The 16,627-nt window shown below is 38.5% G+C and overlaps 3 protein-coding genes across 3 annotated transcripts in view; all 3 read left to right on the top strand.

Annotated features, from left to right (window-relative positions):
* Nucleotides 1-16,627, top strand: part of LOC148765644 (F-box protein At3g07870-like) — a 47,640-nt gene that overhangs the window by 24,835 nt on the left and 6,178 nt on the right. The window lies entirely within an intron of this gene.
* LOC148765647 (F-box protein At3g07870-like) lies at nucleotides 2,271-3,604 on the top strand. The gene has a single exon (XM_088811617.1). The coding sequence runs from the start codon at nucleotides 2,349-2,351 to the stop codon at nucleotides 3,483-3,485; it is 1,137 nt and encodes a 378-aa protein (XP_088667743.1). The 5' UTR covers nucleotides 2,271-2,348; the 3' UTR covers nucleotides 3,486-3,604.
* On the top strand, nucleotides 5,967-6,954 carry LOC148765646 (F-box/kelch-repeat protein At3g06240-like). The gene is made up of 2 exons (XM_088811881.1): nucleotides 5,967-6,069; nucleotides 6,173-6,954. The coding sequence occupies exons 1-2, from the start codon at nucleotides 5,967-5,969 to the stop codon at nucleotides 6,952-6,954; spliced, it is 885 nt and encodes a 294-aa protein (XP_088668007.1).

Below are 16,627 nucleotides of genomic sequence, written 5' to 3'. Positions count from 1 at the left end.
AATGTTTTGTCAGGTATTTGATCAAGGGGGAGGACTTGATTATAATAAATAGATGACAAAGGGGGAGATTGTTAGAATCCGAGAGGATTCTATTTCGGTTTTTCAACACGTGTGCGAAAAACGTGTATAAAAACTAGGGAAGTTTCCTTAGTTCTTTAAACTCTTATTTTGTCATTAATTTATTTAATTACCTTAGTGTTTTATTAACAAGGAATTTATTTGACTAAGACTTTCCTTGTTGTCATAATTCCTTGTTCCTTACGTGAAGAATTTATCTAACCTAATGGGCTCTAATTTTGTAGGGCTCTACCAATACAACTAAGGAATTATAAGAAGGGAGCATCAACGTCATTACAGACCGTCCCTTTTATTTTTGAGAGAAAAACTTTTTCTGCTCTTGCGTTGCTGCACCTGAGTTGTGATCTTATTCGAGAAGAAAAACACAGCAAACGATTTGCTTCTTTCACGCGAAAAGAAGATCGGTTCTTCGGGAGAAGAACTCAGAAGATCTCGGGAGGAGGTCGATCCGCCGACTGAGGGACTCAGCGTTGAAGAAATTTCAACCGTGCGGAAAGGGACGTGTTGCAAAGTGAAGATTGACAATTCAGCGTAGGATACAAGAACGGCGTCGACAAAGAGGGAGTCTTTGCATTTTCGATTAAGTCCTATTACTGTATTCGTAAAACTAAAAATTAGTGAATTTCATTTGCAGGTCCCCGTGGATGTAGGGTACAATTGTATCCGAACCACTTTAAAATTTGTGTCTTTTTATTACTGTTCCATTAACTGTTGCAACTCTTCGTAAAACAGTAGAACAGTAGCTAAAACTGAATCTGGGATTTATCGGACACAAATTTATAATTAATTTGCACGAAATAATTCTAACATTAATGTTGGGTTAACATTGACTTTTTTAATTTGAAAATGCACTTTGCCCCTATAAATTTTTGATTTTCGCACTTCCCCCCTAAATATTAAAAAAAATGGATATTCCCCCTTCTAAATATTCTTTTGATTGCACTTTACTCCATGAGCCAATTTTTTTAGGGCACTGTGCAACAAAAATAAAATTTTAAAGAGGCAATGTGCGAAAAAGTAATGTTTTTAAGGGTCAACGTGCAATAAAAATAACATTTAAAGGGCAACGTGCAACATAAATCCTCAATTTTAATGAATAATTCATCGGAATTTTGCTATCGGGGCAATGTGCAACAAGAATAATATTTCGAAGGGGACATTCACTTTTAAAAAATTTGAGGCGGTAAAGTGCGAAAAAATTAGAAATTTACACAAAGTGGATATGATGATCCAATTTGTGTTTATATATAAACACAGTGGGAGGCCGCCGCGTGAAGGTGGTTTCGAATGGGTCGGCGGCGGTTTTTCGGGTGGATTTGGTGGCTCGGCCGAGGTTTGGGTTTTGGTTTTGGTATTCGAAGAGGAAAGGTATGAGGATTGGGGCTGACGTGGAGGTTGATGGGTTTGGGATGAAGGTGAAGAGAGAGGATATTAGGCTGACCAACTTGGGGGCTTCCAAAACTAGGGTTGGCATTTTTGTTATGTTTTTTGGTCTTTTTGTTAAGTTGTTGTGTTGGTTCTAATTTTGAGTTTGTATTTGTTTGTTTGATGTTGAAATGTTGATTGTGTTTTATCCAAATTTTGAATGTCTTTCTTCTTGTTTTTTTTTCACTTTTTTTGGACAATATTAATTACAATTTCATGAGAATTAAAATCCTCTGCAATAGTTTTTCCTAGGAGCCCATATGTTCGGATATAATTGATGGTGATGGTGTACCGACGGCGGCGATAGCCGATGGTGTATCCTTTCTACAGGAGGGGATCGATGGGGTAGTGAAATCATCGTCTCAACTTTTTGATTTTGGTAGTGGCCATGGGTGACTGATAATTTTTGAGAAAGTAAAAGACAAGAAGAAAGGATATAAGAATAATTGCACTGCAAAATTTAATACTGTCAAATTACTATCAACTAACTGTGAAAAAAAGGGGGGTCCTTGTAGTTTTTAATATCGCATGGGGTGAATGGGACCTATTTTATAGTACATGGGTGCAAATTGTAACCCGTTTTAATTTTTGGAACTATTTGAATAAAAAAAGTTTTTGGAATCTTTTTATTTAGTAATTTTGGTAATTTTCCAATAAAATTTTAAATTTTAAAAGGAAAGTGACAAAAAGAATTTCTACTCTTCTGCGGTACCAAAATTCTAAACCTATTAGGATTTCCCAATACTAATTTATAAACAACCCACCAACGTTTTCCTTTTTTTCCAATTTCACATTGATATTATATATATTTAGGGTTTTGTTCAAACTTTCATCATCACTAAACCATGTCGAATTATTTACCCACAGATCTCGTGCTCGAAATCCTCGGCAAACTGCCGGTTAAATCCTTAGTCCGTTTCCTCGCCGTTTTGAAATCTTGGCGGTCGATTATCACCACCCCCGCCTTTATCGCATCGCACCTCTCCAACGCCAAAAATCGAACCCTCGTCCACGAAAAGGAACTCCATTCGTTCCTTACTATCGCTGAAAACGGACCCTTTGGAACATTCAGTTCTTCCTCAAAGCTCGAATTTCCGTTCAAATCCGATCAAACTTTCAGAATAGTCGGCTCTTGCGATGGTCTGATCTGCTTATCGGACGACGAGTTCCGCGATTCTTCGCAATGCAGTATTATCATATGGAACCCATCCGTTAGAAATCATCGAGTTTTACCAAACCCTACGATCAATCCGAAAACGCCCCACTTTGTTGTGCTGGGTTTCGGAGTTGCTAGTCATGCTTACAAAGTTGTAAGGTTGGTTTATTGCATGAAACCCAACGATATTAATTTAAGTTTTATGCAACTGGTTGAGATATTTTCACTCGAGACGTGGAGTTGGCGAAAGTGGGGCGAAGTTGATTTAATTCCTCCGCATGTTTTTCCGTCTACGACTTGTCCATCGGTTTTCTCGAACGGGGTTGTGCATTGGCTTTCAAAAGACGATAGTTTTCGACTTAGTTCATTTCTGGCCTTTGATGTTGGCGATGAGGTACTTGGTGAAGTAATGCTTCCAGACGAGTTAGCTGCATGCGTATACGAAAGTTTACTGATGTTGCGTATTTTCGTGATTGGGGAATCACTGGGAGCTGTTAAATACGATAGAGGCTATACGTCGTGCGATGTGTGGGTGATGAAGGAGTACTGTGTGAGAGAATCTTGGACTAAGTTGTACACGATTCGTTTGCTGAACGTGGTATCTAGAGTAATCGGGTTCTGGAAGAGTGGTGAAGCTTTACTGTTCTTATATAGGCAGGGGATCGCGCCGTATACGGATCGTTCGGTTAGGTTTTCTTTAGTGGTCTATAATCCAGATACTCGGCAGACGAAGGATCTTGGGATTTATGGATCTGGTTGCTTCTGTGTTAATAGTTATGTCGAAAGCTTGCTCTTGCTTAGAATTGGCGGCGAATTGATCCAATAGTGTTCACTTTTATTTACATATTATCGGTTGAACTCGTGAAATAATTTTATCGTATCGACTTCTATGTATTTCGCCTTTGACATTTTTTATTCCCCGGTGATCTGAGTTATATGAATATGCTTATGCGTTCAAATTTGATAAACATATATGTTCAAATAATAAAAGTAGATTTTGTGCTTGATGGATCCTTATTTTGATGGTGTTTGCAAAAGTTTATTTAAAAGTAAAAGTTAGTGATTGTGAGTTAAGTTGATATTAAGTGCTTCTATAAGTTTGGGGTGTTCGCAAAAAAAAAAATTGGAAAAATCAATTTAAATAGAAAAATTAAAGCAGATGCATGGTTGCTTTTAAAATTATAGCTTAAAACAACTTATTTTAAGAGAAGCAAAAACAAAAGTCGGTTTCCCAAACACCTAAAAACAGATTATGTGAGAAAAAAAAACTGATAATCTATTTTTAAAAACTCCTGCAAACACCACCTATGTATTGAAGATAATAAAGTTGTTTGGGGTTTCTTGCATTGTTAAATGCACCGTAGAGATTTCCTCATAATTGAATTGCTCATGGGTTTAAACATACATTAACAATCAATAACCATTTTAAAAAAACACATTACCACCATTAGTCAGACTTTATAACACCAGATAATCTAATATCAACATAAAAGTAATTTTTAAAATATTTTTTCAGTGAGGGTACTTATTATGCTCAAGCTCAGTATTATTTTGCAGATGACCCTCTTGTGTTCGTAATATCAGCAGTAACCCCTTGTGGTTTAGGGGTAGCTTCCGTTAATTTTTTTCCGTCAAACTTAACCGCATGTGTTCAATATTGTTCAATTCTTGCAATATCTTTGTCAATTTTGAAATGATAACATTTCTTTCTTGAACTAAATCTGGTTGGATTCGATCACCTTTTCACTTGTCCTTTGTCGGATGATTATGCCGTATTCGGGGTTCAGAAGGCTATGATTGCCGCATTGTGGATCCCGGTTCGGTCGTCGGGTTGTGATTTCTTATATGCTGCATAGAAAGTATCTAATCTCCTTCCAATTTCTCTGTTTATTTTTATTTTTATTTTTTAATTCAAGAATTTGGGATTTGTTGCATCATACAATGAGAAATGTCGAATTTCTTTACGAACTTCTCGTATCGTTTTAGACTCATCCCTCCTTTATATGCTGCAGAGATTCTAAAATTGATATGCATTCGTGCAGTTTACTTCTTGTTTTCGTGGTATTAATATCATTACAACAGTTTCATCAACGTATTATATCCAATGAGTTACGATTGGTTAGTTTGTTGTGGTTCTCTGAAGTGGCACGTGACAGAATTGGAAGTCATTTGAGAGGTCTGTAATCGCAGTCACTCTTATAGTTATAGTTCTTTTTCGGTACAGATTATGTGGTGTTCTTTAAAGACTTATATACGACTATCCATTAGGTGTAGGGGTGGTAAACAAGCTGAGCTGACTCAAAAAAAGGTCGAACTCGAATTTGTGTTTTTCGAGCTCGAGCTTTTGTGTGTTTATCTCATGATTTATTCGGTGGTCCTTCACAATCCACTATTAATATATGCAGAGCCGACCCTGGCGTCTGCATGGGTGTAGCTCAACTGGTTCCGGAGTTGGTAAGGTGGTGCAAGGTCCTAAGATCGAATCCTGGCAGCCGCAGTGTGAGAATTTCAACTCCAATGAGGGTTGGTTCCTTGTGGGCACCAGGTCCGGGTCCGCTACCTTAACGGGCCGTTAAGTTACCATGATTTACATTCCTCCATCAATCATTGTCGGGCCAAGGGATGGGGACCCTGGGGCGAGGGATTTCGCCTTTTGGTGCAAGAGTCGGCCCTGGCCTAGGGCGAACAAGCCTCATTTTCTTTAGGGGCCCACCACCACACTCTCTCCTATCCACACGTTATCCCTTAAAAAACACTATTTTTTTACACATTGCCCCTTAAAATGTTATTTTTGTAGCACAATACCCTCCAAAAATTGATTTTTGGGGCAAAGTGCAACCAAAATAGGGAAAAATGTATATCACCCCCTATAAATTTTTAATTTTCGCACTTTACCCCCTCAAAATTTTGAAAAGTGAAAACCCCCCTTCAAAATATTATTCTTGTTGCACATTTCCCCGATAGCAAAATTCCGATGGATTATTCATCGGAAATGAGGATTTCTGTTGCACGTTGTCTCTTTAAATGTAATTTTTATTGCAAGTTGGGCAACGTGCGTTTGTCCAAAATAATATTTTGAAGGGGTATCCATTATATAAATTTTTAGGGGGAGAAATGCAATAACAGAAAATGTTTGGGCTAAGAAGCGCATTTTATCCTTTACAAAAAGTCTAGTTCAGGTGTAAATAATAAAGCCCTAGAAAATTCACATGTCCAAAAAAGAAAAGAAAAACCCTAGAAAATTCATCACCAAAAACAACAGCGCGTGGAACAAATTTCCGGACTCCGTTTCTTTCATCGGCAAATTATGTCGGACTACTTTCCGGCGGAGCTCCAGGCCGCAATCCTCCAGAAACTGCCGGTGAAGTCCTTAAGCGTTTCGATCAAACCGACAAGCGAGAACACTTTTCGTTGCTAAACGTCGCCACCGACGAAAACGACGGAGCCCTTTCCGTCAATTCTTCCTCGCATCTCGAATTCCCCGTAAATCACGTACCGCATGTTCCCCGATAGTCGGCTGCTGCGACGGAGTCGTGTGCCTGTTGGAAACTTGCTCCGCATGTTCTCCGAAGCATATCATATTATGGAACCCATCTATTAGAACTCATCTCTTATTGCCCACCCCGACTATCAACCCGAAAGAACCCGTGTTCGTGCTGGGGTTCGGATCCTCTGCTGATCACGCCCACCATAAGGTTGTGAGGTTGGTTTATAATTCCACAAAACCCAATGATTTTGATGCTGAGGTGTTTTCTGTCCAGACTTGGAGTTGGCGGAGGCTGATTGGTGGAGTTGGAATTGCTCTGCGGGCTCTTAACACTAGCCACTGCCAGGCTTACTGTCAGGCTTTCTTGAACGGGGTTGTGCATTGGCTAGCACTCAACCCGGTCGATCGTCGCACTTCGTTTCTGGCATTCGATGTCGGCGACGAGGTGTTCGGCGAAGTAATGTTGCCGGATTGTCTGGCGTGCGAGTGTTCAAAAATGCTATGCATTTTCGTGATCGGTGAGTCGCTCGGCGTGGTCAAATACAATGGAGGTTACGAATCGTGGGATGTGTGGGTGATGAAGGAGTATCGTGTGAAAGAATCTTGGACGAAGATGTATACCGTCGAAGTAAGTGCAAGATTCGTTGGATTTCGGAACAGTTGCGAAGCTTTGCTTGCGTTACGTAGTCTTGGGTTGGTCGTCTATAATTTAAAGACTAATCAGAGGCAGAGTGAGGATCTTGGAATCTACGGGTGTGCGATGTTGTTCTATGTTGATAATTACGTCGAAAGCTTGCTCTTGCTTTAGATGATGACGTGTCAGTGGAGATCCAATCGAGGAGAAACCGAATCGAATGGAGATGCGTTTTGGTGAAGAGAATAGCTTGATGGCATTGGCAGGCAAGTTGTTCGTGTGTTTATGTTTTGGTTTAGATATCGATTAATCTTCAAATTATTGGAACAATTTTATATTTCCATTTTTTTTTTTGCATATTTATGAGTTTTTTGAATGGTTTATTTTCTTAGGATGATTCATTGGTAATACTATTTATCCATGGAAAACTTTCGGCTGTGCTATACTTTGAGAAAGTATGCTCGTTTCTTTATTTATTCTAGTGAGGTACTACTTATTTATTTATTCTAGTGGGGTACTAAGGGAACTCTGCATTAATTTTAGGGGAAAGTACACTTTGCACCCCTGAACTATGGGATATATTACAAACACCCCCTAAACTACAAATCGTATCAAAATGGCCCCTCTAATTCATGGTCAACATTCCCAAAACTAACACCATTAGTTTTCTTGTTCATTTACTTTTTTTGTCCTCAAACTTTAATTAATAAATTTGACTTGTCAACCACATCCTCTCTCTCTATCTTCTTTCTTTGGGCAAATTACCAAAACCCCCTAAGGTAAGTCTGAATAACGGAAATTCTCCCCACGTTCTCGTAATTATGAAAATCCCCCTGAGGTATGCAGACATCTTACAAATCGCTCTAACGGTGTTAAACTCGATAGAATCTTTTTTATTCTCCCGAATATTCCTCCGATAATACCAATTTTGCCCTTGTATACGAAATTACCCTTAGGGGGTAATTGAAAGCATTTTATTTAATGAGGGGTCATAAATATGTACTCTTCATGAAATATATAAGTGTCTGCAAAATACTTATTTTTCTTAAATTAAACCCAAATATAATCAATCATTATGAATGTACAATGTATTTTTATTAGATTAAAAAAATCAATGGATGAGATTTCAAAATTTAATTATTTTTTATATATAAAATTAAATATTTTACAATTCGAGAAATAAAACCATCATTCAAGCTAAAAGCATAAATCCGTATGAATACTCCTCTGGATAAATAAAATCAACTAAAATATATAAATAAAAAAAATAAAAAATTTATAATATCAAATTATCAATACAAATTACAAAGTAATAAATAAATTTAGGGTTAATAGCATTTTCCCACCTAGACTTTGCCCGTTTTTGCACTTTCCCACCTCAACTAAAAAAAGTTGCACGGCGGCACCCAAACATTCATTTTTTACGCACATAACCACCTGGAGGGAATATTCCGGCGAATATTCTCATTTTTCAACGCACGCGCGGTGCACATGCGAAAATACAAGGGTTTTTTCGTCTTTTTACTTGAAAATATTATAAGGGGTGAAATTGAAAGTACCAGGGACTCAATTGAACTTAATTTGAAACTTTCACAAGTTCCACCCATCATCTTCTTCGTCCTTCTTCAGCCCACCGCCGTCCGCCACCCGCCGCCTCTTATTCGCCGTCCGCCGCCTCTATCTCCATTAAAATCGGAGTTTCGCGTTCATATAATAAGCCCCCTTTTGGAAATTGGGGAAAACGATTGAGAGTGTGAGCTTTTATCTTACATTTTTAAAAAGAAAAAAAATTGTGGGGTTTTTCAGAGGTTTCATTTTCATTAGATCATCTGATTCGCGGCGAGAAAACATCTTTCTGGGTAAGCAAATCTTCTGTTGTGATACAAATGAATCGTTTTTATGTGTTGTTATATTTTTTCCGCCAGGTGTTTGATGATGAAATTGTTCGTGTGATTGTTGTAGAATCGAATAACAAGGCGGAAATTATGGAAATAAAAAGGGATAATTTGGATGAAATGGCAGAGCAATGCCATTTTTATTCTTGAATTGGGGTTTTTTTTTCTCTATTGAATGTGGTATTAACAGGTGGATTTTTTTTTCTCTATTGAATTAGAGGCGGCGGACGGCGAATAAGAGGCGGCGGGTGGCGGACGGCGGTGGGCTGAAGAAGGACGAAGAAGATGATGGGTGGAACTTGTGAAAGTTTCAAATTAAGTTCAATTGAGTCCCTGGTACTTTCAATTTCACCCCTTATAATATTTTCAAGTAAAAAGACGAAAAAACCCTTGTATTTTCGCATGTGCACCGCGCGTGCGTTGAAAAATGAGAATATTCGCCGGAATATTCCCTCCAGGTGGTTATGTGCGTCAAAAATGAATGTTTGGGTGCCGCCGTGCAACTTTTTTTAGTTGAGGTGGGAAAGTGCAAAAACGGGCAAAGTCTAGGTGGGAAAATGCTATTAACCCATAAATTTATAAAAGCAATAAATCATCACAAGTGAGCTACCAAGACCAGACCCATGGTGGTCCAAAAATAGGAGTCAACGGTTGACCAAACCTTGCGTTTTTAATGTAATTTTTTCAAACTGTAATTCTGTGAAGATTATTCATCCATCATCAGAAATTGGTTGTATACTTGAGAAAGAAACTTCCCTACACCAATGTTTGTAGAACCGCGGATGCCGAGTATCGGTCACCGGCAAACGAGGCCGAGCCGCCACAATAGAGGCGGCGACCAGCCCACGCCGCTACATTCCTCGACAGTCGACAGTACCAACTAATCCAGGCGTCTTCGAACCACAACGTAAGAGCTTCAAGTAACTGAAAACCGGTTTCTTCCCAACAGGCACAAACTTCACCACCCAACCAATCGGCCACGTCACCGCTATTGGAGATATTAATATTAAATGACCATCTCAACCAAAAGCTTAAATGATACATTTCACCAAAAGCTTAAGCTGTTAGTGAAATGTATCATATAATATTAATACCTCCAATAACCGCCGCAATAGCAACACAAACACCCCACTCCGCAAAGCTCAGCCTCACGGTGTCGGCAAACTTCTTCAGAAGCTCTTTGCATTAGCTCTTTGCTCGGCCTTTCGGTAGCTAAAGCCAACGCAGCTACATTCACAGTCAGTTGAAACTGAATGAACTTTTGGATGTTATTATACACACATCTCCCCCAAAGCAGAACTGTAGCCACGGACGAAAAATCGTCGTCCAAAATCACGATATCGGAGCTCTCCTTCGCCACCTCAGTGCCTTGGATTCCCATCGAGAGTCCCACATCGGCTTCTTTTAAAGCAGGGGCGTCGTTCGTTCCGTCGCCTGTGACCGCCACCACATTTTCAGCTTTTTTCTTTTATTTTCACATATTTAACAGAAGAATATAATAGACATTTCACGTTTGGTTAAAAAAATTCGGTCAACCGTTAGTCAATGGGGGTTTTCGTAATTACGAGAACGTGGGGGGATTTTCGTTATTCAGGCTTACCTCAGGGGGTTTTGGTAATTTGCCCTATTAAATATGTACCCAACAGTACAAGATAATATTTTTAAATTATAAAATATTGCATTTTTCAACAGATATTTTTAGTTGTACAATTTAATTATTCTTTTAGTTATTATTTGAAATAAAAAAAATAAAATTTTAAGGTATTAGGATTTAAAATACAAATTACATTGAACATGGGGGAAAGTGTTACAAATAATACTTTAGGGATAAGTGTTACAGATGACATACTAAACTGTATGTAACCCTAGTTTTTTTTTTTTCAATACACTACTCATTAACAGTACTCATTTATGAAAAAAAAGTTTCGATGATTTTTTGTCATTTAATTTAATTTAGAAAAACTATTATTTATAAAAAATAAAATTTAGAAAACTATTCTTTTAAATTTCATTTTGAATCCTTTTATTCGCGAGGAGCTTCAAACCAAGCATAAATTTCATAATCAATCTCAAACGAATCAAATCATCTATTCTACTTTCATTTATAGTTTTCCAAACTGAGAAAAATCAAGCAGAAAAAAACTAATTAACTATCGCCAACACAAAAGAAAAATATATGTGCATTTCAGCGTCAAAAATAGGCAGAGTTGCATCAGTGAAGTTTATTTTCTAGTTCGTCTTTAATAAATTGAGCAACATAATTCAATTCCACGAGTCCGACAATGAAGTAGAATCCGACAAGATTCACAAGATAAAATTAAGGGTAAATTACAGCCACCCTTCTGGGGTAAGAGCAATTCCAATGGGGGAATTAAATGGAGCATCAAATGATAAAACTTCCATTTTAATTCTCAAAACTTAAAATATTCCACTCCAATGGAGGCATAAATTTGATGGTTAGTTTGATACTCAACCTCCTGGAGGTGCAAAATGGATCCTGGAAAATGAAATATCAAAATCGTAACCACCCAATCAACCTATCATGAGTTGACACGTGTTATTTAAAAATATATTATTCATATATTTAAATTTTGATAATCTATTTGATGTCTATGGTTGGAGTAAAAAACTTTTAAATGGGTATCAAAACCCTCTTGTTTCGGTGATTACAACCGCAGTGTCAATTTCAACACAATCTTCTAAATTCTGTGGAATGTTAACCACAATCTTGTGAAATATTAAAGTTATTTTTTGTTTTCTTTACAGTAGGTTTTTCAAGAATTTTCTAGATTAGAATTAAACTTTATTTTACTGTTAAAATTCCAAGGTCATTAATTAAGGTAATTAATTAGGAAGAGCCTTCTATAAAGTTGTATATATTAGTGTGTTATCCAGCTTTTGTAATCAATCGAGAAATATAAAAGATTTCAAGCAAATTATTTCTTCAATTTTCAGCTTTCTTCTTTACTCATATTTGAGGTTTAATTTTTTTTTTTAGTTTTAATCTTTCTACAACTAAGTTGGTGATCTTGGGTCAGCAGTAATATAATTAATCTGTTGTTAGTAATCTTTACATGGTATCAGAGCCATAGGGCTCTGGGTGGTGTTTAACAAGATCCCTTGGTAGAAGATTCAACTGGTGCCTCAAATGGATGTGAGTGGTCGTGTTAGTGGACTTGGTATGGAGCTGTTATACCCATCCAACTACCGAATATGGCGGACTTGTATGGAGTCGTATCTTGTTGGAGAAGATCTGTGGGAAGTTGTTAACGGAAGCAATACAGAGGCTCCCGCAAATACGACGGAGAACGCCGCTGCCCTTAAGAAGTGGAAGCAGCTGAATGCGAAGGCTGAGTTTCTATTGAAGAGATCGATTTCTCACGGCTTGTTCGGCCATATTATGCGCTGTGAATCAGCCTATGAAATATGGCAGACTCTCGATCGATTAATCAACAAGAAAGATGAAGCTCGATTGCAAATTCTAGAGAACGAGTTGGCGAACACTACTCAAGGTAATCTTTCAATCGCCGAGTGTTTCCTGAAAATAAAAAATTTACTCCGAAATATCTCTCTTAAATCCGGATGAAGCAATTTCTGAAGCTCGAATAAGGAGAACTATTATCCGAGGGCTTAAGCCAGAATATATTCCATATGTTACATCGATTCAAGGATGGGCTCAACAACCTTCCTTGGAGGAGTTCGAGAATTTGCTATCGTCACAGGAGTCTCTAGCTAAACAAATGGCTGGAGTGTCTATTAAAGAAGGAGAAGGCAGTGCTCTTGCCGCCACCAAGCGAAAATTCTTCCGGAATTTCAAAAGAAATGAAACTCAAGAGTTTCGGAAACCACAAGAGAGAAAAGAAGAGGCTTCAAGTATTCCGAATAAGAAGCAATTTAAATGCTACAAGTGCGGTCGCTTGGGACATATTAAGAAATATTGTCGAGCCAAGGAGAGTAATGTGGCTGAAACTACAAAAGAAAAAAATGAAGATTGGGGAAGTTTTTTCGTGGCAGAGACAAGATTTGTAAATGCCATGACCTCGATCAACGTTAAAGACGACTGGATCGTGGATTCAGGATGTGGGCATCATCTCACAGGTGACCAGTCTAAATTTTCTCATTTTCGAGAATACAATGGCGGCGATGCCATTGTGACAGCAGATAATACAGTCCATCACGTAGAAAATGAAGGGACGGTGGTCATCAAAGATGCATGAAGACGGAATCACACTTAACAGCGTGTTTTATGTTCCCGGTATGAAGAAAAATTTATTCTCAGTTGTAACTGCTGTAGATGCTGGAAACTTTATGCTATTCGGACGCCGCGACGTTAAATTTCTTCGCAATGTCAAGGAAATTAAGCCGGACATCATTCACTCTGGTAAATTAGTGGTGTGAGAAGGATGCCAATACGGGAAAGCTCATCGACTTCCGTTTGACATATCTGTCTCAAGATGTAGCGCTCCATTAGAACTAATTCATAGTGATTTGATGGGGCCAACAAGAACTCCTTCTTGTTCAGGCTACTTGTATATGTCAATTTTTATCGACGATTTTTCACGATTCACATGGGTGTATTTTGTCAAGCGCAAGTCAGATGTTTTTCTCAAGTTTACAGAGTTCAAGAAAGTGGTCGAAGGTGAACTTAACTCCAAGATTAAGCGGTTGCGAACCGACAATGGCGGAGAATTTACTTCGGAAGAATTTCTCTCGTTTTGTCGAGAACATGGAATTCGGCGGGAACTAACTTGCACCGAAACACCACAGCAAAACGGCGTCGCGGAGCGTAAGATTAGACATCTAACGGAAACATGTAAGAGCTGGTTGCATGCCAAGAATTTGCCTAGAACCTTGTGGGCAGAAGGCATGAATTGTGTTGCATATGTGATTAATAGGATGCCGCTGTCTCCAACAAACATGAAATCGCCGTACGAATTATTGTTCGGAGAAAAGCCTTCCGTCAAACATCTCAAAGTCTTTGGTTCAATCTGCTATGTTCATGTTCCGGAATCGCAAAGAAACAAGCTCGATGCAAAGGCAAAAAAGTGCATTTTTGTCAGATACGATGAAAGGAAGAAGGGCTGGAAGTGTATGGATCCCAAAACACACCTCTTTACTGTTTCCAGGGATGTAATCTTTGATGAAATTTCACTGTATTACGAAGGTGTAGTGACAAATAAGGAAATCGAGCAAGAAGTGACAGACTTACCTACCACCAGTACTGTCTCATCGTCTTCAATTGAGGAGCCAAGTGAAAGGGGGGGTTCAAATGCACAAGCTGATCATGAGCTACACGAAAGAGATGACTCACAAATTTCACAGAGACCTAGAAGAACCACCGTGAAGCCCGCTCGCTATCGAGATGAAAATTTCATTAGCATATACTCTTGTTTCTTTGCAGGACCGATAGATGAGGATGAGCCTTCCACATATGAGGAAGCCAAAGGAACCAAAGAATGGAAGCTTGCCATGGATGCAGAGATAGATGCTCTTGCGAAAAATCAAACTTGGAGTCTCGTTCCGAAACCAGAAAATGTGCAAACTGTCTCTTGTAGATGGGTATATAAAATCAAAAGAAAAGCTGATGTAAGTGTTGACAGGTTTAAAGCGAGATTGGTGGCCCGAGGTTTCTCTCAAAAGTATAACGAGGATTATGAAGCAACCTTTAGTCCAGTGGCGAAGATGATTTCGGTCAGAGTTGTGCTAGCGTTGACAGCTTTTTACGATTGGAGATTATGGCAGCTCGACGTAAATAACGTTTTTTTATATGGGGAGCTCGACAAAGATATATACATGGACCAACCACCAGGTTATGTTTCTAAAACTCATCCTGATTATGTTTGCAAACTCAAGAAAGCTCTATACGGACTCAAACAAGCACCACGAGCATGGTACGGCAAAATATCTCAATATTTACAATTTTGTGGCTATAATGCATCTAACTCTGACTCGAGCTTATTTGTTAAGAAACATGAAAATTTGCATGTGATTGTTCTTTTGTATGTCGATGACATGATAATAACCGGAAATAATGAGGAAGAAGTCTCAAGACTACATGATGAGCTTGCTATCAGATTCGACATTAAAAAATTGGGAGAATTGCATCACTTTCTCGGCATAGAAGTGATAAACATGAAGCGTGAAATTTTTGTCACTCAAGAAAGCTATGCTAGGAAGCTTGTCGAAAGATTCAGGTTAAATCCAAGTAAGAAATGCTCTAATCCACTTGAAGTGAACAAGAAGTTGAGGCGTGAAGAAGGATCGTTGCTTCCAAATCCACAACCTTATCGTGCTCTTGTTGGTAGTCTCTTATATTTGACTATAACTCGGCCGGATATTGCCTTCTCAGTTGGCTTGGTAAGCAGGTTTATGCAATCACCAAGAAAGCCTCACATTGAGTCTGCAAAAAGGATCTTAAAGTACATTAATTCAACTCTTGATATGGACTTATTTTTTAAGAAAGGGGCGACTCCTTCTTTGGTTGGTTTACTGATGCTGATTTTTGGTGGTGACTTTGATGATCGAAGATCTACGTCAGGGTATGTGTTTCTATGTGGTGGTACGAGTGTTTCTTGGTGCAGCAAGAAACAAGATTCAGTTTCTTTATCAACTACGGAGGCCGAATATAAAGCATCGGCACTTGCTGCTCAAGAGTGTGTGTGGCTTCAAAGGCTTGTCGAAGATTTACATCTTCCTGCAGCGAAACCAACTACGATATATGGAGATAATCAGAGTGCTATCAAACTCGCAAATAATCCCGTTTGTCATGCAAGAACCAAGCACATCGAGCTCGAGCATCACTTCATTCGAGAAAAAGTTCTTGATGGCACAATTAACGCTATGGAGGTGAGAAGTCAAGAAAATGTAGTTGATATCTTCAACAAATCATTATATAAAGCTCCATTTGAGTTTCTTCGAACTCACCTTGGCATGGTTTCCAAAAAATCACTTCAAGGGGGAGTGTGAAATATTAAAGTTATTTTTTGGTTTCTTTACAGTAGATTTTTCAAGAATTTTCTAGAGTAAAATTAAACTTTATTTTATTGTTAAATTTTAAGGTCATTAATTAAGGTAATTAATTAGGATGCCAGAGCCTTCTATAAAGCTGTATATATTAGTGTGTTATCCAGCTTTTGTAATCAATCGAGAAATAGAAAAAAAATCCAGTAATTTATCTCTTCAATTTTCAGCTTTCTTCTTTACTCATATTTGAGGTTTAATTCTTCTTTTTAGTTGTAATCTTTCTACAACGTGGTTGGTGATCTTGGGCCAGCAGTAATATCTTTAATCTGCTGTTTCGTTATATTTTCACAGTCTCTCTCTTTCTCTCTCTCAAATCTCAAATTCAAATCCCGCCACCATAGATCTCCATCCCGCGAAATTGCTTTCCGGAGTCATAACTCTCTCTCCGGTGGTCGGAATTCGATGGTTTAACTACCATTGGATTCCTCTCGTTGAGCTCTCTCTTTTGGTGGTGATTTCAATCTGTTTGGAGCACTCGATATGTTTCTACAATTGTTTTGCAGTCTGTGCGTATTTCGACGACGTTGGGTTTGCGGGAGATGTAATTTGTGTTCCGGCAGTCGGAATTTGACGGGCTACCCACCGTTGGATTCATCGAGATCTATATTTTGATGGTAATTTCGTTCATTTTTTTATTGTCATATTTATTTATATAATTTGTTTTCATTAGTTAGCACGGAACCTTGGGTGGTAAACGACGGCTAGGGTTTTGGTATGAGGCGTTTGGGGTGAGGAGTTATTGGCGGGTTGGTCTAAAATTCGTAGACTTTCGCAGCTATGGCCTCTCTCTCCTCCTCTCTCTCTCTCTCTCTCTCTCTCTCTCTCTCTCTCTCTCTCTCTCTCTCTCTCTCTCTCTCTCTCTCTCTCTCTCTCTCTCTCTCTCTCTCTCTCTCTCTCTCTCTCTCTCTCTCTCTCTCTCTCTCTCTCTC

The sequence above is a fragment of the Erythranthe guttata genome, chromosome 13, assembly GCF_056151865.1.
Source record: "Erythranthe guttata isolate IM_541 chromosome 13, IM_541, whole genome shotgun sequence".
Lineage (NCBI taxonomy): Eukaryota > Viridiplantae > Streptophyta > Magnoliopsida > Lamiales > Phrymaceae > Erythranthe > Erythranthe guttata.
This window is presented reverse-complemented; position numbering and strand designations above follow the sequence as displayed.

Excerpts from the sequence above, each read along its gene's own strand:
- LOC148765647 (XM_088811617.1), top strand. The coding sequence starts at position 2,349 with ATGTCGAATTATTTACCCACAGATCTCGTGCTCGAAATCCTCGGCAAA.
- LOC148765646 (XM_088811881.1), top strand. The coding sequence starts at position 5,967 with ATGTCGGACTACTTTCCGGCGGAGCTCCAGGCCGCAATCCTCCAGAAA. Across the intron at positions 6,070-6,172 it reads GACAAGCGAGAACACTTTTC|TCGGCTGCTGCGACGGAGTC; the intron begins GTTGCTAAACGT and ends GTTCCCCGATAG.